The sequence below is a fragment of the Ranitomeya variabilis genome, chromosome 2 (assembly GCF_051348905.1).
Source record: "Ranitomeya variabilis isolate aRanVar5 chromosome 2, aRanVar5.hap1, whole genome shotgun sequence".
Taxonomy (NCBI): Eukaryota; Metazoa; Chordata; class Amphibia; order Anura; family Dendrobatidae; genus Ranitomeya; species Ranitomeya variabilis.
In genome coordinates, this window is record NC_135233.1 from 87085001 (window position 1) to 87112998 (window position 27998).

The window sequence follows — 27998 nt, forward strand, 5'->3', positions numbered from 1 at the left end:
ACTATGTGCGAGCCGTGTCTTCGTCTCCAGTGAAATGTTCCTCCATCTGAAGGCCTCGTCCGGTGACTTCATTGTTGATTTGCCCATAGCTATTGTCCTATCGACTTCTGGTGTCGTCGCTGCATCTTGAGTGATCATTAATCCGGGCAGATTTTCACCTTCCAGTTCTTCGCCGTCAATCTCAGATGTGTCCTGGTCGTACCTGGCAATGGTGAATATCTTTGTGTTCAGTATCAGTCCCATGTTCGAGCTTTCCATCTTGACTCCTTCATTCCATCTTGTTGCTGTCAGTATTGTATCTGTGTGTTCCTAGGTGTGACTACTGTAACCTGTGGTAATGCGAGGTAGACTGTGTATAACACCATTCATTGATTTAGTTTAGGACAATGTGGTGACACATTTCATCCCTGCCGCTTACATTGCTCCCTTGAGCCTTGCGTCTTCATGACGCCTGTAGTGCGATGATGCCTATGAAGAAGTGCGGCCCATCTTGGCTTTATCTTGTCTTACAAGCCAAGGCGTAGCGCCCTGTAGCCGCCACTGTACTCGCTGTGACAGGCGTTCAGCCTGATAAAGAGCGGTGGCCTTCCTGATAACCAGAATACAAAGCATGATCTATTAAGAAACATAGCGACCCCCTCAAATGTGTCTAAAAGCACCGAGCCCCAACTCCAACCTCCCTGCCTGCACTGTGCTACAGGGGCAATGATATATTTTTATACTGGACTTGCATACAAGCCAAAATAATCTGTGCAAAAGTAAATAGCATCAGGTTTTACTACGGAACAATATTTTTATAAAGGTTTTTAGTCTCTAGGTATGGAGGGAGTAATCGGTGCAGGAGCCCCAATGTTCGGATGCTTGTCACCTATTGTCTGCATACAGTTGTGCTCCACATTATTGACACCCTTAATTGTTTAATATAAAAAGCCAGTATCTCCATAAACAAGTGGCTATATGGATTTCTACCACTTTGTATCATTAGAATATTTTAATAGAGTGGCAAAGGTTAGTTGCTCTTTTTTTTAAAGGGGTGTCTCATCTCGTGCAATCATTGCGTATCTTGACAATAGGCCATACATGTATAGTAGATGCTGGTTCATCAATGGCAGCCGCATCTTTCTTGTGGACGGGACATATGTTGTTTTCAGTGGAGAGATGGTGCTTGTTTTTTTTTGTTTTTTGTTTTTTTTTAACCTTATAGGCCAGGGAGCAAAAGACAGAGAATGAATGAGAAAAATGTGCAAATTAGTGCAATGAAAACAAGTTATTACCCAAATATCAATCCCTTTCTACAGGCTAGTAAATCATTTGTGTATTGCTGAAGGTCTGACTACTTGGAGCCCCTTGGAGGTCTTAAAAGGAATCTGTCAGCAGGGTTTTACTATATAATTTGGGAGCAACATGATGTAGGGGCTGAGGCCCTGATTCCAGCAATGTATCACTTACTGGACTGTTTTTTTTGTAGTTTCAATAAAATCACAGTTTTATCAGTGGGAGATTATTAGTAGAGGACTATTTGTCTCATGCGACGTACTCCTCCTGCTCTGTGAATTCATTTTATTAAAACTCCACCAATCAGACCAGTAAGTGTGATACATTGAGCAATCAGCGTCTCTGTCCCTACACTATGCTGTTCTTGGGTTAAATGGCAAAAAACTGTTGAAAGATTACCTTTAAAGCCGGGGTCACACTAGCTATAAATACGGACGAGTGCTATGTGAGAGAACATTCCATAGTACTCGGACCAGGATATTCCGCTATGGGGCCGCTCCCATCACCGTTTTTTTTCCTTAGCCGTATTGTATGCTGCGATAGTCACCGACACTCGGCCGAGTCTCGGCTCACTCGCACCCATATAAGCCTATAGGTGCGAGTGAGACAATGCACATCACTCGGATAACATCATATGCGCTGACCCCGGCAATGGAGAAGATGGAGAATTTTATTTCTCTGCCTCCTCCGCAGCTGTGCTCCGATCCTCTACATGCGAGAGGCACGGAGCACAGACGCATGACACTCAGCTCCCGCTCGCAGCAGAGCAGGAGCCGAGGGTCATTAGCATATCGCATCCGATGCCATGCGCTCGTCTGACCCCGGCCTAGGAATGTGGCTGCAGCTCGACCTCCATTCATTGTCTGTGGAACTGCCGGAGATAGTGGAGTACAGCACTCCTTTTGCTTTTGACAGTCCCATAGAGCATGAATGGAATGGAGGCAAAATTTCTCTTCCAATTTAGGCAATTGCCCTTTATAGCTCAGAAAGGAAAGAAGGATTTCAGTAAAGGTTGGGGATTACCCTCTGGGAGGGATGTGCTGGACAAGGGAGCATGTGCCATCGGAGTCAGCCCTAAACAGTAGTTGTTTAGAACCAGAATCGGATTATAATATGGCATACACTGCATACCACCTAAAAGCGGCCTGAGGCCACCATAACCAGGCTGGGAGCGATTAATGTATGCGGTGAATATTTGCATGTGCCCATGTGTGAGGAGTGTATGAGCGTGCGTCCGTATGTGTGGGGAGTATATGGGCGTGCGTCCGTATGTGTGGGGAGTATATGGGCGTGCGTCCGTATGTGTGGGGAGTATATGGGCGTGCGTCCGTATGTGTGGGGAGTGTATGGGCGTGTGTCCGTATGTGCGAGGACTGTATGGGCGTGCGTCTGTATGTGTGTGGAGTGTATGGGCGTGCGTCTGTATGTGCGGGGAGTGTATGGGTGTGCGTCCGTATGTGCGTGCGTCTGTATGTGTGTGGAGTGTATGGGCGTGCGTCTGTATGTGCGGGGAGTGTATGGGTGTGCGTCCGTATGTGCGGGGACTGTATGGGCGTGCGTCCGTATGTGCGGGGACTGTATGGGCGTGCGTCCGTATGTGCGGGGAGTGTATGGGCGTGCGTCTGTATGTGCGAGGAGTGTATGCAGAGACTTGTAGTCGGGGGACTCAAACATATTATTGGAGCACGCTGAAGTCCCTCTGTTAGCACCGAGCATGGTCGGACAGCGCGTTATCTGAGCACCTTCGCTCCTCACTAGTGGCCGGCTCTCCTGCCTCCTGTATTCCCAGCACCTTCTGTAAACATCTTGCTCATTCTGTCTGAGGTATAAAGCAGAATGATCCGTCCTGTCATTTCAGAACATTTGTTCGGCAGTCGTTTTTTTGTGTGCTGTTTGTGAAGGAATAAAACCGCTGCACGGACCATCTCCGTCCCCTCTCCACCTCATTACAGCTATGGCAGCTGTTTCCTGCAGCAGAAATCCGTTATTGCTGTTGGTTTTGGTTCATTTGATGAAGATTTTGCAGCGTTGGACTAACTTTAAAGGGAAACGGACCTCAATTGCCCTTATACTGTACATCATTTCTATATTGTATTTTTATTTCTGATGTATTGTGATAGTAGTAAAAGGGTAAGTAATACTAACTAATACCCTCCAGCACTACTGGGATTTACAGGCTGGACATGTCGCTGTGTGACGGTCAGTGCAGTGCAGGGTGCTGGTTACATTTAAGGGGTGCGTCATTTTCACCTATCACCTAATCACAAATGCGTGAGAGTCGTATGGAGAAGTGGCCAAGCATTTGTGGTCGGACCCTCATGAATCTAACATTGGTCACCTATACTGTGGCTATAGGATCATATGGCCCCCTAACAACTGGCATACAGTGTTTGTTGTGGCCACTGATATGGGGTGCTCACCTTCTGTGTTCAGGAGCGCACTGCTCCTCTGCCTCACGGCCTCCTTCTTGCCGGGGGAGCAATGTGCTCCTGGAGATTGACGATTCAGAGGAGTTGCAACGTTGCACCACTGGTTTGAACTTTGGGCTCTCCCATGCTGCAAGCCGAGGAGACTGTCGGGGGTGGGGATGCGAGGAGACTGGGACTGGTCAGATCCAATGACCCAAAAGGTTTCATATCAGACCTTGAAAATGTTAAAGCTATGAGCATGCAAGCATTGCGCTTCTTGCCAGAGACTCCTTCCACCACTGATAGGCTGCAGAGGTGACCGGTAACCTAGGCAACAAGCTATTCACAATAAAATTATCAATTACGTTTTTGATAATGAAGATGGTTTTTAATAGAAAGTACCGTATATACTCGAGTTTAAGCCGACCCGAGTATAAGCCGACTCCCCTAATTTTGCCACAAAAAAATGGGAAAACTTATTGACTCGAGTATAAGCCTAGGGTAGGAAATGCAGCAGTTACCGGTGAATTTCAAAAATAAAAATAGATGCTCCATACCGTTCATTATTGCCCCATAAGATGCTCCATATAAAACTGTGCCACATATAATACTCCACACATTTCATTATGGCCCCATAAGATGCTCCATATAAAGCTGTGCCACATATATAATGCTCTGCACCGTTCATTATGGCCCCATAGATGCTCCACATAAAGCTGTGCCGTATAGAATGCTCTGCACCGTTCATTATGGCCCCATAGATGCTCCATATAAAGCTGTGCCACATATACAATGCTCTGCACCGCTCATTGTTGCCCCATAGATGTGCCATAGAAAGCTGTGCCCCATCTATAATTCTGCTGCTGCAATAAAAAAAAAAAATGACATACCTCTCTTGCTGCCCGCTGCTCCTCCGCGTCCCGTCTCTCCGCACTGACTGTTCGGGCAGAGGGCAGCGCGCAGATTAGTACGTCATCGCGCCCTCTGCCTGAACAGTCAGAGCAAGAGGACACGGAAGACAGAGCGGCGCCCGGCATGTGGAACGCGGACAGGTAACTCTGACATACTTACCTGCTCCCGGCGTCCCTGGCTCCTTATCCCGGACAGCTGGTCTTCGGTGCCGCAGCCTCTTCCTCTGTCACCGGTCACCGTTACCGCTTCATTAGAGAAATGAATATGCGGCTCCGCCCCTATGGGGGTGGAGTCCATATTCATGACTTTAATGAGTGGTCCCACGTGACCGCTGAACAGGGGAAGAGCTGAGGCACCCGAAGACCGTGGGACTGCAGGGACAGCGCCAGGAGCGCCGGGACTAGGTGAGTATGCCTCAGACCTCTCTCCCCCTCTCGCGCCGACAGTGACTCGAGTATAAGCCGAGAGGGGCACTTTCAGCCCAAAAATTTGGTCTGAAAATCTCGGCTTATACTCGAGTATATACGGTAAATAGCAAAGTTTCTTGCATCTAAAATCTTATGTAATTGTATCCATTTATCAAGACGAGGCATCTCCTTGGTGGTACTTCTTCTACTGGGCTGATGTGAGGGTAGTGCTTCAGGAGATGGCAGCAATGTGCTTGTGAGAGGCACGGCCTCTAGTGTCAGTGTCACACATACATTATAGCAGCAAACGATCACCGCTTCTGATCCTGTACAGTGGCAGAAAAAAAGTAAACTTCTTATGGAAATGTCTCTTTCATTACAACAACATTAGGGTAAATCAATACTGCGGGCGAATAACAAATGTTATCACAAAAATCTGCTTCTTTCTCCACTTCTTCTTTTCTGTCTCTTGAACTCCTCATTCACTCTGCAAACAGCTCAAACCCATCTTGTTATTTTCTGCTGTACTTTGGGATTGTCCAGTAATGGATTTGGTCCAGAATAGCTGGAATACGGCAAGTAATCCATTACATAGGATGAAGCCGCCATTGTCTCCAGCTTCCTGTTGCTGAAGCGGGGTGCGGGCGTATGATCCTGATTGTCACGAGGCTGACCCACGCTGTGCTCTCCAAGACGGCTTTGTCTCTGCTGTATCTGAGGAGCGCTGGGGTCCCTGAAGATGGCCGGCTCCGGCGGCCTCAGAGCAGCGCTTACTCGCTCTATAGAAAGGAGCTTGTGCTTCCTACCTAGTACACCATCCACCCTGATAGACCGCCGGAGGTGGCTGGTAATCTAGGCAACAAGCGGTGACAAGAATTGAAAATCCATCTGTCCTTGGGGAGTTTTAATAACAGGGAAAATTGCCTTTTAGAATTGTATCAATTTTAATTAATGAGATTAACCCTTTATTGTCCATACTAGTCACCGTGGTTGCTTTATAATTTCAGCATTTGCTCGTTTGCCTCCACAGCTTTTTTTTTTTTTTTTCTTTGACCCAATAAGATTTTGGCCAAAACAGGAGTCGATTGACAATCTAATAACTGGTTTGGCGCCCGTTAAGTCCTTTTCCACGAGCTGGTGATATTAATACGATCTTTCAGTCCCCTACCGTTTACACAATGTCTGCAACACATGCCTGGTGTACACAGGTAGATTTGCTTCTGACAGTGATGATCTTAGGCACACGGCCACATTCGGGATAGCCATTGAACAGGCGTTTTGCTTGTTTATCCTCTGATCTCTTCCCTTTTTTTAAATAGAACAACAAATGGGGACAAGCCTTCTTTAGAACACCCAGTTGGCTGAGTATAAGCCTGGATAATGGCGCCTACAAACGTCAGTCGTAGTTTTTCCTTCCCCCATTCTCACAGTATTCATGAAACTTTCCTTTCCAGCAGTCAATATAAGCCCTACTGTCCTCTTCACTTCCCCTTCCCAGTACCCTGCACAAGGCCACTACTTCCTCAGTTGACACAGCAGTTCGTTTGCCACTTCACCAATAATCAGATCAGACTTTCCTATCTCCCTAGTAGTCAAAGCAGGTCTATGCTACCTCTCCCAGTAGTCACATCTGCCCCTGCCTTATGTCTCCAGTAGCCCTAGGAGGACTCGCTTTCCAGTAATCACAGAAGCTCTTTCTACTTTTCCCATTATTCAGAGTATCTCCATACTAGACCTGGTAGTTCCCCTCCCCCCAAAATTATAAGTCACAGCAGCACCCCTTAAAGTAATCACAATTATTGATGCCTCATGCATCAGTGTATTCTGGGAGAGATGACGCTTGATGCTTTCAGTGACAGCTTGTACCTCTATGTATTTGGCTCCATGTATGTGACCCGGCCACTGGACTTCCAAAATCTTGTCATGTCAGATGTGAAGACCAAACATTGAAATTAATTCCATCCTGGATTTTACAAGGATTAATATTTAACAATTGACTTAGTCCCATAATCCAAGCGCTACAGCTGTAAAGTAATCTTGCAGCAAAAATCTGTAATGAAAGAAACAAAAAAGGTCAAACGACTACATAAACCTGAAATCCCCCAAATCTGTACATAAGTGCTTTAGCTTTTGTACGTTAGATGTGATTCCTTTGTGGAAACTAAACTTACAGTAAAGAGGTCATAGGTGTCCGCATTATATTTTGAGATCTATGTTGATCCTTATAACAATTGGGCAATACAGTACATAATTTATAATCTAGCAATGACAGTCCTTTAGGTAATCCAGCATGTGACCTTGGGTCTCTTTTATTGGCGTTTGGTATCCTTAGCTCAACATGACAGTGTGATTGCCTCTGGCACAATACAGGATGCAGCATGTGCCAGCTGTGCTCTCCTACAGGGAGCAGAAGGGAATTACATGAAGGAGTGGACAATTTGTTCTGGCCACTAGGGTTGAGCGAAACGGGTCGATCATTTTCAAAAGTCGCCGACTTTTGGCTAAGTCGGCGTCTCATGAAACCCGATCCGACCCCTGTGCTTGTCGGCCATGCGGTACGCGACTTTCGCGCCAAAGTCGCGTTTCAATGATGCGAAAAGCGCCATTTCTCAGCCAATGAAGGTGAACGCAGAGTGTGGGCAGCGTGATGACATAGATCCTGGTCCCCACCATCTTAGAGAAGGGCATTGCAGTGATTGGCTTGCTGTCTGCGGCGTCACAGGGGCTATAAAGGGGCGTTCCCGCCGACCGCCATCTTACTGCTGCTGATCTGAGCTTAGGGAGAGGTTGCTGCCGCTTCGTCAGAAGCAGGGAGAGCGTTAGGCAGGGTCCACTAACCACCAAACCGCTTGTGCTGCAGCGATTTCCACTGTCCAACACCACCTTCGGTGTGCAGGAACAGTGGAAGCTATTTTTTTTTTTTTTTTCCTCAGCGCTGTAGCTCATTGGGCTGCCCTAGAAGGCTCCGTGATAGCTGTATTGCTGTGTGTACGCCACTGTGGAAACCAACTGCTTTTTTCAAAGCACATATCCTCTTGTTCCTTCCTTTCTGCACAGCTATCTTTTTTGTTTGTCCACACTTTTTATTTAATTTGTGCATCAGTCCACTCCTATTGCTGCCTGCCATACCTGGCTTAGATTACTGCAGGGAGATAGTAATTGTAGGACAGTCCCTGTTTTTTTTTTTTTGTTTTTTTTTTTGTGGGAGATTAAGATTGGCATTTCTGCTACAGTGCCATCCCTGTGAGTGCCATCTCTCACTGAGTGGGCCATAGAAAGCCTATTTATTTTTTCCGTGATTTGTGTTCTAAATTCTACCTCAACACAAAAACACTACATCAATCAGTGGTAGAAAAATATTGGCCTCAGTCAGGGCTTGTGTGCCACTGCTGTGTGTGCTATCTCTTATTCAGTGGGCTATAGAAAGCCTATTTATTTATTTATTTTTTTTCTTATTATTTGGTTTCTAAAGTCTCCCTGAAAAAAAAAAAATAAATAAAAAAACAGTGGGAGAGTAATATTGCCCTTTCAGCTTGTGTGCCAGTCTTGACTCCTGGGTGTGCCACCTCTCTCTCTAATTGTGGGCCATAGAAAGCCTTTTTAAAAAAAAAAAAATATATATTATTGGGTTTCTAAAGTCTCCCTTAAAAAACAAAAAATACATAAAAAAACAGTGGGAGAGTAATATTGCCCTTTCAGCTTGTGCGCCAGTCTTGACTCCTGGGTGTGCCACCTCTCTCTCTCTAATTGTGGGCCATAGAAAGCCTTTTTTTTTTTTGTTTTTTTTTAATATTATTTGGTTTCTAAAGTCTCCCTTAAAAAACAAAAAATACATAAAAAAAACACTGGGAGAGTAATATTGCCCTTTCAGCTTGTGTGCCAGTCTTGACTCCTGGGTGTGCCACCTCTCTCTCTCATTCAGTGGGCCATAGAAAGGCTATTTATTTTTTTTGTTTTTTTAATATTATTTGGTTTCTAAAGTCTCCCTGAAAAAAAAAAAAAACATTAAAAAACAGTGGGAGAGTAATATTGCCCTTTCAGCTTGTGTGCCAGTCTTGACTCCTGGGTGTGCCACCTCTCTCCCTCTCATTCAGTGGGCCATAGAAAGCCTATTTATTTATTTTTTTAAATATTATTGGGTTTCTAAAGTCTCCCTTAAAAAACAAAAAATACATAAAAAAACAGTGGGAGAGTAATATTGCCCTTTCAGCTTGTGTGCCAGTCTTGACTCCTGGGTGTGCCACCTCTCTCTCATTCAGTGGGCCATAGAAAGCATTTATTTTTTTTTTTCCTTGATTTGTGTTCTAAAATCTACCTCAACACAAAAACACTACATCAATCAGTGGGAGAAAAATATTGGCCTCAGTCAGGGCTTGTGTGCCACTGCTGTGTGTGCTATCTCTCATTCAGTGGGCTATAGAAAGCCTATTTATTTATTTTTTTTTTTTCTTATTATTTGGTTTCTAAAGTCTCCCTGAAAAAAAAAAATACATAAAAAAACAGTGGGAGAGTAATATTGCCCTTTCAGCTTGTGTGCCAGTCTTGACTCCTGGGTGTGCCACCTCTCTCTCTCATTCAGTGGGCCATAGAAAGGCTATTTATTTTTTTGGTTTTTTTAATATTATTTGGTTTCTAAAGTCTCCCTGAATAAAAAATAAAAAAATAAAAAAACAGTGGGAGAGTAATATTGCCCTTTCAGCTTGTGTGCCAGTCTTGACTCCTGGGTGTGCCACCTCTCTCTCTCATTCAGTGGGCCATAGAAAGGCTATTTATTTTTTTGTTTTTTTTAATATTATTTGGTTTCTAAAGTCTCCCTGAAAATAAAAGAAAAAAAACTTAAAAAAACAGTGGGAGAGTAATATTGCCCTTTCAGCTTGTGCGCCAGTCTTGTCTCCTGGGTGTGCCACCTCTCTCTCTCTAATTGTGGGCCATAGAAAGCCTTTTTTTTTTTGTTTTTTTTTAAATATTATTTGGTTTCTAAAGTCTCCCTGAGAAAAAAAAAAAATAAATTAGGTGGGAGATTAATATTGACATTAGTGCTTGAGTGACAGTCCTGCGTGTGTGTCATCTCTGTGATTTTGTGCCACAGAAAACAGAGTGTGTAACATTGTGCCTGATTTTCCTTGTGGTCTCACCAACCTGTTAAGGGATATTGAAATCATACTGAAGTTATAGCTCACCGTGTAAGTTGTTTGACAGCAACAAATAAAGTTACTTTGGTTAAGATTTTAAAACAATGAGGAAGTCTGGTGCAAGAGGTCGTCGTGGGCGTTCATTGTCAGCTGGTAATGATGGTAGTGGAGCATCAGGTGGTCGTGGGGATAAAAATATTCCACCTAAGTCTGGAGCTGTGGAGCCAGTTTCGTCGTCAGGCTACACAAGGCCTCGAACGCTCTCTTTTCTGGGAGTAGGAAAACCGCTTTTAAAGGCGGAGCAGCAACAGCAAGTTTTGGCTTACATTGCAGACTCAGCCTCTAGCTCTTTTGCCTCCTCTTCCGAAACTGGTAAATGTAAAAGCAGCGCGTCGCTTGTGGATGTTCACGGTCAGGGACAAGTCGCTTCCTTGTCCTCCTCAGCAAAAACTACAACAAGAGAGAAGGATGCAGCAGGCGACACAACGGGTCACTCCATGGAGCTCTTTACACATACCGTCCCTGGCTTAGAAAGTGAAACATTTAACAGGCCATGCCCATTACAAGTATATTCTGACATGGAGTGCACTGATGCACAGCCACAGCCAGAGTACTATGCTGCTCCTTTGACTCAGACCACCACATTGCCCTCTCAGGGTACAGATCCACAATCAGACCCTGATGAGACTATGTTGCCCCGCCACGAACGCTATACCACCGACCGACACAGTGACACAGACGAAGTTGCACACGAGCTCGAAGAGGAGGTAATAGATGACCCAGTTATTGACCCCGATTGGCAGCCATTGGGGGAACAGGGTGCAGGCGGCAGTAGTTCAGAAGCGGAGGTGGAGGAGGGGCCGCAGCAGGCATCAACATCGCAACAGGTTCCATCTGCCGGGCCCGTATCTGGCCCAAAACGCGTGTCAAAGCCAAAACCTGTTGGAGCACAGCGTTGCCATCCGGTTAAAGCTCAGTCTGCAATCCCTGAAAAGGGATCCGAGTCTAGGAAGAGTGCAGTCTGGCATTTTTTTAAACAACATCCAACTGATCAGCGCAAAGTCATCTGTCAAAAATGTTCAACTAGCTTAAGCAGAGGTCAGAATCTGAAAAGTCTAAATACTAGTTGCATGCATAGACACTTAACCACCATGCATTTTCAAGCCTGGACTAACTACCAAATGTCCCTCAAGGTTGTAGCACCCTCGGCCAATGAAGCTAGTCAGCAACGCAACATCCCTTCCGTCACTGTAAGGCCACCATTTTCCGCACCACCGGCAGTATCTGTGCAGGTTTCTTTGCCAGCCAAAAGCAGTCAGGGTCAGGGAATCACCAGTTTTGTAGGAGGAAATATTGCATCTAGGGCACCGGCGGAAACCATACCGTCTCCAACCGTCTCTCAGTCTGCCATGTACACCGGCACACCCGAAAGTTCCACGATCTCCAGCTCTCCAGTCCAGCTCACCCTACATGAGACTCTGGTTAGAAAAAGGAAGTACTTATCCTCGCATCCGCGTACACAGTGTTTTAACGCCCACATAGCTAGACTAATCTCGTTAGAGATGATGCCCTACCGGTTAGTTGAAAGCGAAGCTTTCAAAGCCCTGATGGAGTACGCTGAACCACGATACGAGCTACCCAGTCGACACTTTTTTTCCAGAAAAGCCATCCCAGCCCTGCACCAGCATGTTAAACAGCGCATCGTCCATGCACTCAGGCAATCTGTGAGTACAAAGGTGCACCTGACTACAGATGCATGGACCAGTAGGCATGGCCAGGGACGTTATGTGTCCATCACGGCACACTGGGTGAATGTGGTGGATGCAGGGTCCACAGGCGACATCAATTTAGGGACAGTTGTGCCTAGCCCACGGTCTAGGAAACAGTTGGCTGTAGGCGTTCGCACCCCCTCCTCCTCCTCCTCCTCGTCCTCCTGCAGAAGCTACAGCTCTTCCACAGAACGCAGTCTGCCAACCACTCCATCGGCAGATGACACTGTTGCACACCAGTTGTCCCATTATGGGCCAGCTACTGCCAAGCGTCAGCAGGCTGTATTGGCTATGAAGTGCTTGGGCGACAACAGACACACCGCGGAAGTTCTGTCCGAGTTCTTGCAACAAGAAACACAGTCGTGGCTGGGCACAGTAGATCTTGAGGCAGGCAAGGTAGTGAGTGATAACGGAAGGAATTTCATGGCTGCCATCTCCCTTTCCCAACTGAAACACATTCCTTGCCTGGCTCACACCTTAAACCTGGTGGTGCAGTGCTTATTGAAAACTTATCCTGGGTTCTCCGACCTGCTCCTCAAAGTGCGTGCACTTTGCTCACATATCCGACGTTCGCCTGTACACGCCAGCCGTATGCAGACCTATCAGCGGTCTTTGAACCTTCCCCAGCATCGCCTAATCATAGACGTTGCAACAAGGTGGAACTCAACACTGCACATGCTTCAGAGACTGTGCGAACAGAGGCGTGCTGTTATTTATTTGTGGGAGGATACACGGGCAGGCAGTAGGATGGCAGACATGGAGTTGTCAGGTGTGCAGTGGTCTAAGATACAAGACATGTGTCAAGTCCTTCAGTGTTTTGAGGAATGCACACGGCTGGTTAGTGCAGACAACGCCGTAATAAGCATGAGCATCCCCCTAATGCGTCTGCTGATGCAAAGTTTGACGCACATAAAGGAGCAGGCGTCTGCACCAGAGGAAGAGGAAAGCCTTGATGACAGTCAGCCATTGTCTGGTCAGGGCAGTGTACAGGACGAGGTAGCGGGCGAAGAGGAGGTGGAGGACGAGGAGGATGATGGGGATGAGTATATTTTTAATGCCGAACCTTTCCCGGGGGCACAGGAAATTGGTTGCGTGTCACGGCCGGGTTCTGGTTTTTTGAGGGACACAAGTGACGTAGATTTGCCTGCAACTGCCCCTCAACCAATCACAACCGGAGATTTGACAACTGGAACTTTGGCCCACATGGCGGATTATGCCTTACGTATCCTAAAAAGGGACACACGCATTACGAAAATGATGAACGATGACGATTACTGGTTGGCCTGCCTCCTTGATCCACGCTATAAAGGCAAATTGCAAAATATTATGCCACATGAGAACTTGGAACTAATATTAGCAACCAAACAATCAACTCTTGTTGACCGTTTGCTTCAGGCATTCCCAGCACACAGCGCACGTGATCGTTCTCACACGAGCTCCAGGGGGCAGCAGACTAGGAGTGTTAGGGGTGCACACATCAGAAGTGGCGTTGGACAGAGGGGTTTTCTGACCAGGTTGTGGAGTGATTTTGCTATGACCGCAGACAGGACAGGTACTGCTGCATCAATTGAAAGTGACAGGAGACAACATTTGTCCAGTATGGTTACTAACTATTTTTCATCCCTTATCGATGTTCTCCCTCAACCGTCATTCCCATTTGATTACTGGGCCTCCAAATTAGACACCTGGCCAGAATTGGCAGAATATGCATTGCAGGAGCTTGCTTGCCCGGCAGCAAGTGTCCTATCAGAAAGAGTATTCAGTGCTGCAGGTTCAATATTAACCGAAAAAAGGACTCGTCTGGCTACCCAAAATGTTGACGATCTAACATTCATTAAAATGAACCACAACTGGATTTCGAAATCTTTTGCCCCACCTTGCCCGGCCGACACCTAGCTTTCCTATGAAAAGCTCTTGCCTGTGAATTACTTTTCTAATGTCTAATTTGCTGCAGCTGATTGTACAGCATACGACATGTTTACACCTCCCTAAATGGCAAAACTCCCCACACGGGGCCGTGGTATCGCGACTTGGCGCAAGCACCCGTGAGACTGCTGTTTGTCTGAAGAGGTGGGTGTGCTCGCTTTTGGTTGACGGCATTGCTACTGGGTCCCTCATAGTACAATGTAGTGTCTCTGGCGGTGGCGGTGCGCACCCAACGTCAGACACACCGTTGTAACATGAGGGGCCCTGGGGCGGTCCCGCCGGCCTCAAGAGAGTTCCCCCCTACCCCAGCTCAAAATGTGCTCTACCACGTGCAAAATTATGTCGCACAGCTCCACCAATCTTTAGTCTATTCGCTGACATCATTCAATGTCTGGCACTGACAATACAAATTTGTAGACATCTATGATGCAACTTAAAGTAGTCTGTGTCTGTGTCCTATATTGGCACCATTAAATAGTTACTGCCAAATTACTATGTCAGAAACTCAGTAGATGAGCCCACCCCTGTACCTAAGTATGCCACCTTTTTTTTTGTTTTGGTTGTTTTGCGAGACATTAACATCTATTTATATTTTGGGAGTACTGGGACAGACACTCCTTGCACTACTCCTCCACTCACCACCAAGCTGCCTGTGTATCCATGTAACCGCTGTAAAGCTGCCATGAGCCTATTGTTTGTTATTTTAGGCCTTTGATAGCCTGTCTGCGGTCCCTACTTTAAATACTCCTCCACTCACCACCAAGCTGCCTGCCCGTGTATCCATGTAACCGCTGTAAAGCTGCCATGAGCCTATTGTTTGTTATTTTAGGCCTTTGATAGCCTGTCTGCGGTCCCTACTTTAAATACTCCTCCACTCACCACCAAGCTGCCTGCCCGTGTATCCATGTAACCGCTGTAAAACTGCCATGAGCCTATTGTTTATTTTAGGCCTTTGATAGCCTGTCTGCGGTCCCTACTTTAAATACTCCTCCACTCATCACCAGCTGCCTGCCCGTGTATCCATGTAACCGCTGTAAAACTGCCATGAGCCTATTGTTTGTTATTTTAGGCCTTTGGTAGCCTGTCTGCGGTCCCTACTTTAAATACTCCTCCACTCCTCACCAGCTGCCTGCCCGTGTATCCATGTAACCGCTGTTAAACTGCCATGAGCCTATTGTTTGTTATTTTAGGCCTTTGATAGCCTGTCTGCGGTCCCTACTTTAAATACTCCTCCACTCATCACCAGCTGCCTGCCCGTGTATCCATGTAACCGCTGTAAAACTGCCATGAGCCTATTGTTTGTTATTTTAGGCCTTTGATAGCCTGTCTGCGGTCCCTACTTTAAATACTCCTCCACTCACCACCAAGCTGCCTGTGTATCCATGTAACCGCTGTAAAACTGCCATGAGCCTATTGTTTGTTATTTTAGGCCTTTGATAGCCTGTCTGCAGTCCCTACTTTAAATACTCCTCCACTCATCACCAGCTGCCTGCCCGTGTATCCATGTAACCGCTGTAAAACTGCCATGAGCCTATTGTTTGTTATTTTAGGCCTTCGAAGCCTGTCTGCGGTCCCTCCTTCCACTAGGCCTCCACTGACCAGACCACTGCTGCCCGTGTACCCCTGGAACCAATTTTAAAGTGCCTACAGCCAGCCCATTTTATTGTGTTAGGCCTTCGAAGCCTGTCTGCGGTCCCTCCTTCCACTAGGCCTCCACTGACCAGACCACTGCTGCCCGTGTACCCCTGGAACCAATTTTAAAGTGCCTACAGCCAGCCCATTTTATTGTGTTAGGCCTTCGAAGCCTGTCTGCGGTCCCTCCTTCCACTAGGCCTCCACTGACCAGACCACTGCTGCTCGTGTACCCCTGGAACCAATTTTAAAGTGCCTACAGCCAGCCCATTTTATTGTGTTAGGCCTTCGAAGCCTGTCTGCGGTCCCTCCTTCCAATAGGCCTACACTGACAAAGGTACACCTGACAACAGACACATGGACCTGTAGGCATGGCCACGGAAGGTTACGTGTCCTTTGTGGCTCAATGGGTTAATGGATGCATGGTCCACACAGGGGACAGCCTGCTAAGTCTGTATGCAGTCCCTAATTCAAGTTGTCCTCAACTGAATAAAGCTGAGCTTCTACCTTCCGGCTCTGATTAACTGCTGTTTTCTCTGTCGCCCATGACGGCACCATGGAGAGGGGATCCGCCCACCAAGGACAGGAAACCTACAGATAAAAAGGGCGGTACCACTCTCCCGCATCAGTTGGTTTCCTGTCCTTGATGGGAGACCTACAGACTTACCAGAAGGAAGATCGTCGTGGGATTCCGGGGCCAATCAGTCCGACTCAGGCAGCTGGGGTCCCTCTGCCTCGGCTGGTGTGGTCACCCGAAGCGCCACCGCTGGGGCTAGTGGGCCTCTAGGGTGTGCGGGGGAGGTGACATGGAGTTCGTGGTCACCTCCCTAGGTAAGATGCAGCAGCGGCAACATCCAGGGGGGTCCCTCTGTGGTTGCGGGAGGAGCAGCGCGGCTCTCCCTTTGGAAGCGTTAGCCTGCACACTGCATAGCCGACCGGCGTGCAGGGACCGCGCGTTAGGGCAGGCTGCAGGCTGCAAAAAGACCGGGAGCTTCGGTGGGCAGCGGGTCATGTGCGGCACCATCTTGAAACTGCATGTTGGAAAGAGCGATAATGGCACACTCCGCAGGCGCCGGAAGAGGCGCTTCTGCGCAGGCGCATAATTGAATCAAGCGGTGGGAATCGCCGCTACATAAAAAGAGGCTGCTTCAGTAATCCGTTGGTAAAGGAACTGCAGCACGAGCCGCAGCACAAACCGCAGCACTAGCCACAAAAAAAAAAAAAAAAAAAAATGCCACAGCAGCGATAAACATACAGAGGGGTCCCTCTGTGGTTACGGGGAGAGTGGCGCTCTCCCCCCTGAAGCATAAGCCTGCAATCTGCAAAAGCCGGGGCCCCCGGTGTGCAAGGAAAAAAAAAAAAAAGCCGCATGCTGCCTCTCCCAGAATCTTGTCTAGTGAAACACCTGAGCTCAGCCTACTTCAGTTGCCAGGCCTGGACCTCATGGGGGAGAGAAAATCATTGACAGCAATGCAGCATTCCTGAAGGGACGCCGCTTCCCCTTATGATGGGCTCTCGGCGTCACCAGCTCCCCCTGTTTTTTAGCAGGTATGGAGCCAGCACAGGTAAGTGCATGGTGGAATGTTCTGTTGATAGCTCATGCCTTTGTGCAAAGCTGTGCTAGAGCTTCATATGTGAGGTATGTTTTCACATATACACAGCCAGTCCTTGGACCTCTAGGCTATAATAAGACCATATGTCCAGGCTACATCTCATGATTTGCCTTAAGTTAGTTGCATGTCTTATCTGCGCAGAGCCTTATGATTAGACTTCAAAAGTGACCTTTGGAAGCATGTTTTTCACTTTTTTTTTTGTGAGGGGGGTCTGATAAACAGGTGCCTCACTTTTCTTTGCAACTTAACTACTCTATGCCTTGGGAGGACATATAGTGTTAATGGAGCACTTTGCCTCCATGAAGACTGCCCTTCAGCTGCGACTCATTAGTTAGCTCCTTCGGGTGGGGTCAGTCTGACAAATGAGATGTACTATTCAGAGTGGAGGCTTATCCGTATCTCTGAGAGATTGCTCTTTTGCTTGTAACTATGTGCCAATTTTCAAGCATGACTATAGCTCTATGCTTTATATTGTGTGTGGCTCATAATAATAATAATAATGGTCTTTATTTTTGTATGGCGCTAACATATTACGCAGCGCTTTGCGGACCTTGTCATCGCTGTCCCCGGTGGGGCTCGCGGTCTGAATTTCCTGTCGGTGTGTCTTTGGGGTGTGGGAGGAGGCCGGAGTGCCTGGAGGGGACCCACGCAAACACGGGGAGAGCATGCGGGCTCTTTGCGGATGTTGTCCTGGGTGGGATTTGGACCCGGGACTCCAGCGCTGCAGGGCTGGCCACTAAGCCACCGTGCTGCCCCATATCATACGGCATCATGATACTTTTATGCATTATATTGAGTGCAACACATTGCATCATGTTTCCTCTATTCATCGTATTGAGTGCCTCTGTGTGTCATATTGCATCTTAGAGCCTCTATGCATCTTACCGAGTGCCCCTGCATGTCATGGTGCCTCTTTGCATTATATTGCGTGTCTGTGTATCATATTGCTTCTATGCATTATGTCGTGTGTCCCTGTATCATGTCGCATCATAGTGCTTCTATGCATTATATTACATGCCTCTACGTATCATATTACATCATGGTGCCTCTATGCCTTATATTGCGTGCCTCTGTGCATCATATTGCGGCATGGTGCCTCTATGCATCTTACTGAGTGCCTCTGTGCGTCATATGGCATCATGGTGCCTCTATACATCATACTAAGTGCCCCTGTGCATCATATTGCATCATGGTGCCTCTATGCATTATATGGCATGTCTCTGTGTATCATATTGCATCATAGTGCTTTTATGCATTATATTGCATGCCTCTATGTATCATTTTGCATCATAGTACCTCTAGGCATCGTATTGAGTGCCTCTGCGTGTTGTATTGCATCATAGTGCATCAATGCATCATACTGAGTACCTCTCTGCTTCATATTGCATTATTGTGCCTCTACGTATCATATTGAGAGCCTCTGTGCATCATGTGGCATCATAGTGCCTTTATGCATCATATTGAGTGCATCTGTGCTTCATATTGCATCAGTGCCTCTATGCATCATATTGAGTGCCGCTGTGCAGCATGTTGCATTATAGTGCCTTTATGCATCATATTGAGTACCTCTGCTTCATATTGCATCATTGTGCTTTTATGCATCATATTGAGTGCCGCTGTGCAGCATGTTGCATTGTAGTGCCTTTATGCATCATATTGAGTACCTCTGCTTCATATTGCATCATTGTGCTTTTATGCATCATATTGAGTGCCTCTGCATCATGTTGCATCTTAGTGCCTCTATGCATCATATCGAGTGCCTCTGTGTATCATATTGCATCATAGTGCCTCTGTGCTTCATGTTGTATTATAGTGTTTCATATTGCCTGTGTGCATCATGGTTCACAGTGCCTCTGTGCATCATGTTGCATTTTAGTGCTTCATATTGCCTTTATACATTGTATTGCATTATATTGCATCGTGGTGCTTCATTGTGCTTTTTTGCTTCACATTGCACATTGCACATTGATGCATGGCCCCTCCATGCATCAAGATGTGTGCTTACGGGCATCTTATTGCTTCAGTGCCCCTGTGCCTTAGGGGGTATCATTAGTATCACAGTACCTCTGTGCTTCCTAGTACTCCGGGCTTGGTATTTTCTTTTTTGGCTCTGGGTTAGACCTTCTGATTTAGGTTATGCAACCACGCACAAGGTATATCGTGGATCTACCATTTCACATTTTTGTCTTGGGCCCCAACTTTGGCTTATAGAGTCCTAGTGGTTTTGTACCCAGTTCCAACTTCTGTTGATTCATTCTTTACAACAGGGCTTAGCTGAGCTTTGCTTGAATTGGCTGAGTAAATTAGCAGTTCTTCCGTATGGAACAGTTTTTCTCAACCTATAAAGGGACATACTACTGTCCTGGGAGCAGAAAATACCAAGAGGTGGAAGGAAAAAATCCTTACCAATTCCACATGTGACAATCAGGCTGGTTTCCTTGATTAACATCCAGTAGACAGATTCCCGTCCCATAAGTCTATTGTACTATGGTTACCAGGGACGGCATGTCTGCCTTTGGCACCTTGTGGCGAATCAGCACCTCTCTGGTGGGAAGAATCCTGTTTTTCTCTAGCCATAGAGTATGGTTACTCCCTCCATGGCTGATAACACTGACAAGCTTGCCTTTCAGGATATGTATATGTGTGTAATGTCAGTAAAATAGGAGCGATGATCCACGTTTCCCTTTCAGCGTTTCTAATGAGAGGCCAACTCTGGTAATGTTAGGAAATATTACCTGCCGGATTGTGTATTCCTTAGTTGCAATAATATCCAACCCTTGTTTGGGGTTTAGACACCTAAGGATTCGGAATAGATGTGATCTCCTGGATGAGTAATGTGTGTACATCCTAATGCTCTGCCATTATCCATGTACTAACTGTTATTGGTTTGATCTTCCCGCAGTCCAGGACCGGAGGCTAGTGGCACGCGCGGGGTGAGAGCGCGCCCTTATGACGCAAGCAGACGCCGCGGTGCATGACTGGGTAATCCAGTCTGAACAGGCACATGTTGCTTCTCCAAGTCCCCTCCTCGTGGAAATATAGAGCAGGTGGTCGGGGGCCGGTACTCTGAGGCCTAATATGTGGAAATGGTCAAAAGGCTGGTCACCCAGACTTCTCTGGTGCATCTCCTCAGAATATTAGCCATAATATTGATTGTGAATGTTTCCAGAAGTGGAGTAGACCATATAGGAACCACCTTTCAGGTTCCAAGTTAGAGGAGGCAGTTTCCAATAACAGCTGTCTAAGAGTTTCTGCAAGGAATTGGAACAGGGGCTAGCCACAAATACTTTAAAAGTTCAAGTCTTGGCTTTAAGGGCCCTGTACAATTCCGACCCGGCTGGGTATCGGGGATATCCGACTCATCAAAGCGTTGGCCAGGTCTAGACCCATCCCCTCTCGGTTTACTCCTCCTTGGAATTTAAACTTGGATCTTATATCCCTATCCAAACCTCCTTTTGAACCCCGGTCAGAGGTTTCTCTGGGAATCTGTCCCTTAAAACATCACTTTATGAATCGGTGGGTTCCCAGGTTTATCAGGGCAGCAGGTAGTTCGAGGCCACTTCCAGTAAAAGTTCCCTTCAATGGGATTTATTTTTGGTCCTTAAAACCCTGTCTAAACCGCCCTTCAAACCCTTAGAGGATATCCCATTAAAACTCCTATCCCTCAAAACATCCCTGCTCGTCGCCCTCTCATCTGCTCGTAGAATAAGCGACATACAGGCACTACCTTCTAACCCTCCTCATACACGGTTTTTAGAGAATAGGGTTACTCTCAAAATAGATCCTGCATACCTCCCGAAGGTGGCATCCCGGTTCCACAGAACTCAAGAGATATCTCTTCCCTCCTTTTGTCTTAACCCTAAAAATAGGGAGGAGGAATCATTGCATACACTAGATGTCAGGAGATGCTTCACGTAGTACTTAGAAGCCACCAGAGAGAATAGGGAGGATGCCTCTCTTTTTGTGTGCTTTCAGGATCCCTGGAAGGGGAAAAAAGCCTCCAAAGCTACTCTGGCGAGATGGATCACAGATGCTATCAGCCTATCATACTCATCAAATGGAATGTCTATTTCCGGGGAGGTCAAGGCTCACTCAACGAGAGCAGTGGCAGCTTCTTGGGCGAGAAGGCCGGAGCTTCGATTGACCAGATATGTAGAGCTGCTACTTGGTCATCACCTTCCACATTCTATAGGCACTATAGATTGGACCTTATCTCCTCTTCGGACCTTACTTTCGGTAAAGGGTTCTGGAAGCGGTGGTCCCTCCCTGAATGTACAAATCTATGAAATCTCTCCGTGGTGCCGTCATGGGCGACAGAGAAAAATATAGTTCTTACCGATAACGGTATTTCTCTGAGCCCATGACGGCACCCGTACATTCCCTCCCTTCACTCATGGGTGTGCACGTTAATATAGTGCCATAGTTTATTTTAAGATAGGTCACGCGGTATCTCAATTAAGTTAAGTAATATTGAAACTAATAAGCTGTTCCATAGTCTCCCATTGTTCTCTAGTAAACAACTGATGCGGGAGAGTGGTACCGCCCTTTTTATCTGTAGGTTTCCTGTCCTTGGTGGGCGGATCCCCTCTCCGTGGTGCCGTCATGGGCTCAGAGAAATACCGTTATCGGTAAGAACTATATTTTTTAAACACATTGGTGGTTCCGGCCTACTAACGGTGTCTGCCCCTGCCTGGTGTTGCCCTCAACTGAATAAAGCTGAGCTTCTACCTTCCGGCTCTGATTAACTGCTGTTTTTAAACACATTGGTGGTTCCGGCCTACTAACGGTGTCTGCCCCTGCCTGGTGTTGCCCTCAACTGAATAAAGCTGAGCTTCTACCTTCCGGCTCTGATTAACTGCTGTTTTTAAACACATTGCTGGTTCCGGCCTACTAACGGTGTCTGCCCCTGCCTGGTGTTGCCCTCAACTGAATAAAGCTGAGCTTCAACCTTCTGGCTCTCATTAAGTGTTTTTTAAAAAACAAAATGGTGGTTAGGGCCTACTAACGGCTTCTGCCCCTCCCTGGTGTTGCCCTCAACTGAATAAAGCTGAGCTTCTACCTTCTGGCTCTGATTAACTGCTGTTTTTAAACACATTGCTGGTTCCGGCCTACTAACGGTGTCTGCCCCTGCCTGGTGTTGCCCTCAACTGAATAAAGCTGAGCTTCAACCTTCTGGCTCTCATTAAGTGTTTTTTAAAAAACAAAATGGTGGTTAGGGCCTACTAACGGCTTCTGCCCCTCCCTGGTGTTGCCCTCAACTGAATAAAGCTGAGCTTCTACCTTCCGGCTCTGATTAACTGCTGTTTTTAAACACATTGCTGGTTCCGGCCTACTAACGGTGTCTGCCCCTGCCTGGTGTTGCCCTCAACTGAATAAAGCTGAGCTTCAACCTTCTGGCTCTCATTAAGTGTTTTTTAAAAAACAAAATGGTGGTTCCGGCCTACTAACGGTGTTGCCCTCAACTGAATAAAGCTGAGCTTCTACCTTCCGGCTCTGATGAACTGCTGTTTTTAAACACATTGGTGGTTCCGGCCTACTAACGGTGTCTGCCCCTGCCTGGTGTTGCCCTCAACTGAATAAAGCTGAGCTTCAACCTTCTGGCTCTCATTAAGTGTTTTTTAAAAAACAAAATGGTGTTTAGGGCCTACTAACGGTGTCTGCCCCTCCCTGGTGTTGCCCTCAAGTGAATAAAGCTGAGCTTCAACCTTCTGGCTCTCATTAAGTGTTTTTTAAAAAACAAAATGGTGGTTAGGGCCTACTAACGGCTTCTGCCCCTCCCTGGTGTTGCCCTCAACTGAATAAAGCTGAGCTTCTACCTTCCGGCTCTGATTAACTGCTGTTTTTAAACACATTGCTGGTTCCGGCCTACTAACGGTGTCTGCCCCTGCCTGGTGTTGCCCTCAACTGAATAAAGCTGAGCTTCAACCTTCTGGCTCTCATTAAGTGTTTTTTAAAAAACAAAATGGTGGTTCCGGCCTACTAACGGTGTCTGCCCCTGCCTGGTGTTGCCCTCAACTGAATAAAGCTGAGCTTCAACCTTCTGGCTCTCATTAAGTGTTTTTTAAAAAACAAAATGGTGTTTAGGGCCTACTAACGGTGTCTGCCCCTCCCTGGTGTTGCCCTCAAGTGAATAAAGCTGAGCTTCAACCTTCTGGCTCTCATTAAGTGTTTTTTAAAAAACAAAATGGTGGTTAGGGCCTACTAACGGCTTCTGCCCCTCCCTGGTGTTGCCCTCAACTGAATAAAGCTGAGCTTCTACCTTCCGGCTCTGATTAACTGCTGTTTTTAAACACATTGCTGGTTCCGGCCTACTAACGGTGTCTGCCCCTGCCTGGTGTTGCCCTCAACTGAATAAAGCTGAGCTTCAACCTTCTGGCTCTCATTAAGTGTTTTTTAAAAAACAAAATGGTGGTTCCGGCCTACTAACGGTGTCTGCCCCTGCCTGGTGTTGCCCTCAACTGAATAAAGCTGAGCTTCAACCTTCTGGCTCTCATTAAGTGTTTTTTAAAAAACAAAATGGTGTTTAGGGCCTACTAACGGTGTCTGCCCCTCCCTGGTGTTGCCCTCAACTGAATAAAGCTGAGCTTCAACCTTCTGGCTCTCATTAAGTGTTTTTTAAAAAACAAAATGGTGGTTAGGGCCTACTAACGGTGTCTGCCCCTCCCTGGTGTTGTCCTCAACTGAACAAAGCTGAGCTTCCACATTCTGGCTTTCGGCCTATACTATCAGATATTAAACTGCATTTGGCCTACTAGTGTGGTTAGGCCCTTGAAACAGTGTCTGCTGCTCTTGGGTTTGCTACTCCACTGAACAAAGCAATGCCGCCTGTTTAGTCCTGTTACCAATTTTGATCTGCATTTAGCCTACTTTATTCTTTGGCCCTATATCTGTTTCCTCATCATCCTGCCCATTGCCCAGCCACTGCTAGATGAGTCTGCTGGTACATTGACCTAGACCACTACATTCCCCTTGTACTCTACACAGCCAGAATCTGACCCTGCTGAAAGTAAGGTTCCCCTTCCCGCATATTATACCACCTTACACAGGGACAAAGAGGAAGGTGCAGATGAAAGTGCAGGTTCCTTCATCAGGTGGGGGGGCATACTCGTTGGCGACGTCACTGGCACAGGGCCACTCAGAGTACGCAAAAGTGTTGCTGCTGGTGGGAGGCGCCCCCGCCATGCAAACACACCGCCGTACTTTGAGGGGCCCTGTGCCAGTGCCAATGCGAACGAGTGGGCCCCCCCTGCTTGCTCAGGATCACAGCACTTGCAACGTTGAAATACTTACCTCTCCCTGCTCCACCGCCATGACGTAGTCCATGTTTCCTGGGCCCACTAAAACCTTGAACCAGCCCTACCCCCACAACTTTTGCCAAATGACCCCCAATTTCCAGTGCCCAACTATTATTATAAAGTTAATTAAGATTGACAAGCTTCAGAAAACAAGAATGGATGTTTTTGGCAGTAAAATGTGCACTGTAGGTGTTTTCCTGGCCTCCACTCACTGCCGGCTATGCTTCCCCATTGACTTGCATTGGGTTTCGTGTTTCGGTCGATCCCCGACCTTTAGCGATAATCGGCCGACTTCACTCGACTCGACTCTGGACTAAATCGGGTTTCACAAAACCAGACTCGATCTTAAAAAAAATGAAAGTCGCTCAACCCTACTGGCCACAAAGCAAACTGCTTTAAGAGTGATATGTTTTCCTATGTGAAGATCTCTAGTCTCTGAACTAATTTAAGTTAATCACCTAAGATCACATCAATTTTCTGTAGTCTTCAATTATCATCACAGGCAGAGTTACTGAAAAGTAACACCTCTGTATGGATAGCACACCCTCTACCATTCTCAATAGGTGATGGTGACAACTCTCCTCCTCCCTCCCTGCGCAGTCACCTCCGCCCAGGTCTCGGACCATGCCCACAGCTTTCTTCCATGCAAGTGAAAAAGTCATCTGATTTAGAATTGCTAGGTCTATATAAGGCTTCTGTAGAGCAAATCTCTGAATTATTGTACACAATCCGAGCAGCAGCTCAGGGAAGGTGGCTGTCTCAATGAAAAATCAACACAGATTAAAACATAATGGGCCATGTACAACCAGCTTAAAGGGAATCTGTCACCAGGTTTACACTACCTAGGGGCAGATACTCCGATTCCAGAGATTTATCACTTCCTGGGCTGCTTGCTGCAGTTTTGATAACATTCCTGCTTTTTTGGCTGCAGATCTACCAGATCTCTGAATACTGAGCCCTGTATAACCCCTCCAACACCACTGACTGGCGGTGCTCTGTGTACACTGTGCATAGGCAGAAAGCCATATCAGCGGCGGGCAGGGTTATACAGAGCTCATGGATATGGAGGACTACATGGCAGCAGGTTTACTAGTCTCCTGGTGATAAAATCACTGTTTTATCAGCAGGAGATTATCAAAACCATAGCAAGCAGCCCAGTAAGTGACGCATCACTGGAACCAGGGTCTTTGCCCCTACATCATGCAGATCTCGTATTAAGTGGTAAATACCTGGTGACACATTCCCTTTAAAATGTTATCCTTCAGAATAGAACAAAGTCTTCACAGAGTCTCTCAGTAGTTATCAATTTCCAACACCAATGTCCTTCTGGCATTAGGTGGTGATGTGCCCAGGAATACACTAATGCCTCTAAGGTCAGGCGCCAACAGCTCCCTCGCTTGTCTCCTGATGCAGAACCACTGCCATCAGTCTTCCCACCATTGATCACATCCATTTCCCATGAGAGAAGTCACAAACTGCTGGGGGCCTGAGCGTGCATGGACCATGTAATTGCACAAGTTGCCATGTTTTGGTTTGAGGCCATCTTAACCGCGGGCCATGTGAATCTCATATAAACGCTAATGTGACATATATTGTAGTTAGGATCACAAAATAAAATTATTCTATCTGTGCACGAATGAAAGAGTAAAAATAGTTCTCTAATTTTGTAAAATCATTCCTTCTTTCCAGGACGTCATCCTGACAGCACTATGGAGGACGTCCTCCTCCCCCTTGCTGGGACAGGAAACACACGAGAGTTCAAAAGGTCCGGTCCCACCCCCATTCCTCAGTGTTTTTCCTGTCCCTGCAAGGGACACATGAGAGAAAGCTGCACTGCTTACCGGAACTCAGGGGGATCGTGCGGCTCGTCCAGATCCTTCCCCCTGTCAAGAGGCTCAGGGCCGAAACCCTCCAGAGGGGGGTCCCTCGGTCCCAAAGACCAGCGGCCGCTCCTCCCGGTGGGGGGCTCTCGGCTGCGGACGCGGTCCCTGAGGTCAGCAGCCTCCATGCGGCGTGAACGCCGGGCTTTGACTCTTCCAACGGAAGTTCCGGGGACCGCGTCACTTCCGGTTTGCGCCATTCGTTGCCGGCACTTCCGGTAACGCCGGAGATTACAGGGGAGGTGTGCGCTCCAGCCAGCTCAGGAACTACAGCGCCCAGACGCCGACAAGCCGCAGGGAGCACCAGTACTCCGGAGCTATGGAAAGCATGCCACCTGAGGATGGGGTAAGTGCGCAGAGCGCAAACTCCCCCTGCACCCTGGTAGTGAGAGCCTCCCTGTTATCTTCCCTATCTTATATTGTTTAAGGATAAGGGAACTTCAGCGGTCCCCCCTGGTCAAGCTAAGAAATCTGGGAAAGCTTCAGCAAAGTCCAGTAGATGTCCGATATGCAGTACAAAGCTTCCGGACACTCATGGCAAAACCTTATGTGCAGACTGCACTTCTAAGGTTATGAGAGACGAGCAGCCCTCCCTATTGTCCGAGATGAGGTCCTTAATAAGAGAAGAGGTCCAAGCATCTCTGGCCACTTTGACGGAAAAGTCCAGCCCTATGCCCAGCACGAAAAGGGCCAGACGGGAGGTGGATTATAGTTCGGACGACAGGTCCGATTCTGAAGAGCCTATCTCTGAGGAAGAGGGCGAGCTTCCATCTGGAAGCCAGGACCATCAAAGGAAGTACCTTTTCCAGGCGGAGGACACAAACGAGCTAGTGCAGGCTGTAAGGTGCACCATGCAAGTGGAGGAGGCATCTAAGCCGCAGTCCAGGCAGGACCTGATGTTTGGGGGACTTATGTCGCGTCGGCAGACCGTCTTCCCAGTTAGTGAACATATCAAGGCTATGGTGCTTAAAGAATGGAAGGAGGCAGAACGTCGGCTGACTCTGTCTAAAGAATTCAAAGCACGCCTACCCTTTGAGCCGGATGACGTGAAACTTTGGGACGAGATACCCAAGGTGGATGTCCCGTTGGCGAAGGTCGCAAAAAAGACTGCTATCCCTTTCGAGGACTCATCAAGCTTGCGCGATCCGATGGACAGAAAGGCGGATATATTGCTAAAAAGAGCCTGGGAGTCTTCTGCGGCTCTAATTAAGACCAACATCGCAGCTACCTCGGTTGCCAGGTCTATGCACCTCTGGATGGGTCAATTAGAGGAGCACCTCTCTAATAAGACCCCAAGATCAGAGATCCTAAACTCTCTCCCAATAATGAGATCGGCTACTGCCTTTCTATCTGACATGACTGCCGAGTCAGTAAGATTTTCAGCCAGAAACGGTTCATTATCTAATGCGGCTAGAAGGGCAGTCTGGCTAAGGTCTTGGTCGGGTGATAATGCGTCCAAGACAAAATTGTGTTCAATCCCCTTCTCAGGCGCAAGGGTGTTTGGTCCTTCCCTCGACACTATATTAGAGTCGGCTTCGGACAAGAAAAAAGGGTTCCCAGAGGACAAGCCTAAAAGGCCTCAGTCCTTTCGGAGAGGGTTTCCCTTTAGGAGACAGTCTGACTACAGGTCCGACTTCCGAGGGGGAAGGTCCAATAGAGGCTTTAATAGGGGTTCCCGTGGTCACAGCAGTAAGAACAGGAGTTTCTTCTTCAGCCCCTCCTCTAAGTCCAAATCACAATGACGCCACT

At 47.2% G+C, this 27998-nt stretch overlaps 1 protein-coding gene across 3 annotated transcripts in view; it reads left to right on the plus strand.

Moving 5' to 3' along the window:
• The window catches only part of LOC143804498 (thioredoxin-related transmembrane protein 1-like), a 133523-nt gene that overhangs the window by 9069 nt on the left and 96456 nt on the right, over nucleotides 1-27998 (plus strand). For 2 of the 3 annotated variants that reach the window (XM_077282641.1, XM_077282642.1), the window contains one exon: nucleotides 1-211. This exon is cut by the window's left edge and continues 35 nt beyond it. The exons of the other annotated variant lie outside the window; for it this stretch is intronic. In XM_077282641.1, the coding sequence (XP_077138756.1) occupies nucleotides 186-211 (26 nt within the window). In that variant the 5' untranslated portion in view covers nucleotides 1-185. The remainder of the gene's footprint in view (nucleotides 212-27998) is intronic. 3 annotated transcript variants of the gene reach the window in all.